The sequence below is a fragment of the Bactrocera dorsalis genome, chromosome 5 (genome assembly GCF_023373825.1).
Source record: "Bactrocera dorsalis isolate Fly_Bdor chromosome 5, ASM2337382v1, whole genome shotgun sequence".
NCBI classification, from domain to species: Eukaryota; Metazoa; Arthropoda; class Insecta; order Diptera; family Tephritidae; genus Bactrocera; species Bactrocera dorsalis.
The window spans coordinates 47661767-47664842 of record NC_064307.1 but is presented as its reverse complement, the minus strand read 5'-3'; the positions used below and the strand labels follow the sequence as shown (position 1 = coordinate 47664842).

Sequence of the window (3076 nt, the reverse complement as noted above, 5' to 3'; positions counted from 1 at the left end):
AACATTTCTTCATTTAGATCCATACTCAAGGCGCCAAATGTAAGTTTTGTAGTACTTCTGCCATTATTATTAAATCCTTTCTTAGTAAAAAAAATGATCATTTAGATATGCGTTGCGGAGGTATCACACTTAGACTGTTGTGCTCAGTCTTTTGCGAAAATTATTAAGATAAATATTGAAACATTTTGTTACCTTGTACACCAATTGTACTGGTTGTGTTTGAAACTTTTGTTTTCCCTTTTTTTGATTTTTGTTTTGAATAAAAACTTTTTGGTGTCAATAGTATTTCAATCGTTACATAATTTTATTTGAATGAAAAAGCCGTCAAAATTTTGATGCAAAATTGGTGTTTTTCCTAATATTTCACACAATTTAACACATTAATCTTTATAGTTTAATAAATACTGGTGCAAAATGTGTAGTAAATTTAAGAATGTCACGCATTGTATATTTGATTTGGATGGTTTGTTACTAGATACTGAAGTGGTGTATGAAGAAATTGTGCGGCAAATAGCTGGCTCCTTTAACAAGTCTTACCCACGTGATGTGCGATTGAAACTGCTTGGCACAACCGAGCAAAAATCGGCTGAAATTGCTGTCAACGAACTTGAGTTGCCCATAACTGTCGAGGAATACCTGAAAATATTTTCAAATAAATGTAAGGAAATGTTGGGGAACTCACCGTTAATGCGAGGTGCAGAGCGATTGCTGAGGCATCTCGATGCTAATAAGATTCCTTTAGCATTGGCTACTAGTTCTGGCGAGCACATGGTTGAAATAAAAATTACTCATCATCGCGACGTGTTTAAACTTTTTCATCATCGTGTTTGCGGCTCGACTGACCCAGAAGTCAAAGCAGGCAAACCTTCTCCTGACATATTTCTTATAGCTGCTTCTCGTTTCGCGGACAAACCTTGCCCATCAAACTGTCTTGTTTTTGAAGACGCGCCAAATGGCGTTCAGGCAGCCTTAAGTGCAGGAATGCAAGTTGTGATGGTACCAGATGACCTTGTGACGCAGGAACTTCGCAAGGGAGCAACTCAAGTGTTAAAGTCTTTAGAAGATTTCCGTCCCGAAGATTTTGGCTTACCGCCTTATCCAAAAATGTGCCAAGTCACAATTTAATACCATAAAATTAGATATTATATGTTAGATAATATTAGATTATTATATATTAGAGCTTAAAAACAAATAAACTTCAAATTGATTGTGAAAAAAATGTGAGGACTATAATTTGTCAAATTAAATAGTCAGCACAACTCCTTTGTCTTTGGCAAGTGCGCCAGTAGCAAGTTCAGCAAGGAAATTTTGCCGGTGACCACTTTCGCTAGCTACGCGGTTTGTTATTAAATTGAACATTTGCCTTATATTCGGTAGAGTAACAGGAACTCAGTTTCGTTGACTTGAATTCCCAAAAATTCTCTCTTGACTAAGTCAGTGGACAGCTCTTCCGTTCTTTGTGTGGCATTAGTGGTATTTTCCTGCACTTGAAAACCGGTGCGGCCTCGGATTCCAGTCAACAGCAACCCTACAAAATAACACTCAAAGTGTAATGCCTTGGCACTTCTACATAGAACAACATCCATACCAAATTTTATAAAAACGCTCTAGCCGTTTAGTCGTGAAGAAGTAACAAACATACACACTCACAAACCTTTACCTTTATGCTGGTAGAGTGATTGCCTAACCCTTCTACTGTTAGGTTAGGTTAAATGGTCGATCATAAAAAGGGGATCTTATTTGGATAGCTAATAACGCCAGTCTGTTGTGGTAGCTAGAACCCCAAAAAGTTTTATCATAAAGATCCTCATAAATCGACAGCCGGCATAACTGATAAGATTTTTAAACCGCAGTCTTGCAAAGAGGAAAAATTTCCTTGATGATCCCACTCTTCCTTCCTTCTTCCATTAAACTTTTACAATTTGGGCCCAACTGGAGTATGGGTAATTTTTGAACGATTCCGTACTTGTGATCTCAAGCAAACTCCTTTTTAAAGTTTTCACTATGGTAAGAATCGCCAAACAAAGTTTTCGCGTCACAAACGAAAAGCTGCCAGACACAAAGCAAATATGGAAAGAGAACTCAGGTTTCCTCCTGAACTAAGGTCATTTCTCTGACAAAAAATGTAATACCATAGGGCTGCATATTTTTATTTCGATACCATGGTTATTTAGAGAACAGAGCTTCTTAAGGTAGATTATGAGACCTGAGTCTTATTTCTGTAATGATTCGGCTTGCTCTGAAATATTTACTGTACGAACTACTTTCCGTCATTAATAATGGCAGAGCCTGAAGTAATTGAAGTTGAATTTTCATGTTCCACCAATCAAAGCGTCGCACCCGCCACTCTTCCTTTCCAAATTGTCTTCATATTCCGCTTTCAATGGCTGAGTTGTTCCTCAGCGTTTATGTTACAAGCCGCAAATCAGACGACAGCCGAAATTCGGTTAGAACCCAATCAATCAATTCGTCGAATACCAGTCGGAATTGCTTAAATTAGCGTCTGCAAGCACACACACCTACAACGACCCATATTTATCCGAAATGTGACCAACTCAACCGAAATTGATGCTTGCACACAAACATATACAGCACCTCGGTGGCTCTGTTGATGATCTCCACCAAACCAGTCGATGAGTCAAACAAACAAATGCGAACCCACTGGGACCCGAGGTATACATAAATACTCGCATGCAGACAACCAACCTAAATGTGTGAACTGAAGCATCCGCAGAGCCAAGCAATTGAACCATGCACTAATGCATTGTGGCCGCTGTGGTTTGATTAACAACAGACGCACTCGCAGAGGCCTCAACAGTGCCCACCACACACAAGCAGACTTTCGCTGTATCTCTCTGTGTAGGTGCATTCAGAGGCAGCATGCATGTGACAATGGCATATGTAATTCGCTAGAAGTTGCTAATTTACTGTGCCAGCGGGCAGATTTTCCGCTTCAACCCACACGAATGCGAACACGACTAGCGTTGATGCATACGAGACGGGTAGGATAATTACTTAGCCTCGTGAAGAATACGAATAATAGCCCTCATTTAGCTTGATACAATTTACACAGCGA

At 39.3% G+C, this 3076-nt stretch overlaps 1 protein-coding gene across 1 annotated transcript; it reads left to right on the top strand.

Moving 5' to 3' along the window:
• The first annotated feature begins 264 nt into the window (after nt 1-264).
• On the top strand, nt 265-1208 carry LOC105224294 (probable pseudouridine-5'-phosphatase). Its single transcript, XM_011202343.4, has one exon. It carries the CDS (start codon nt 415-417, stop codon nt 1123-1125), a length of 711 nt encoding a protein of 236 aa, XP_011200645.1. The 5' UTR covers nt 265-414; the 3' UTR covers nt 1126-1208.
• The last annotated feature ends 1868 nt before the right edge of the window (nt 1209-3076 follow it).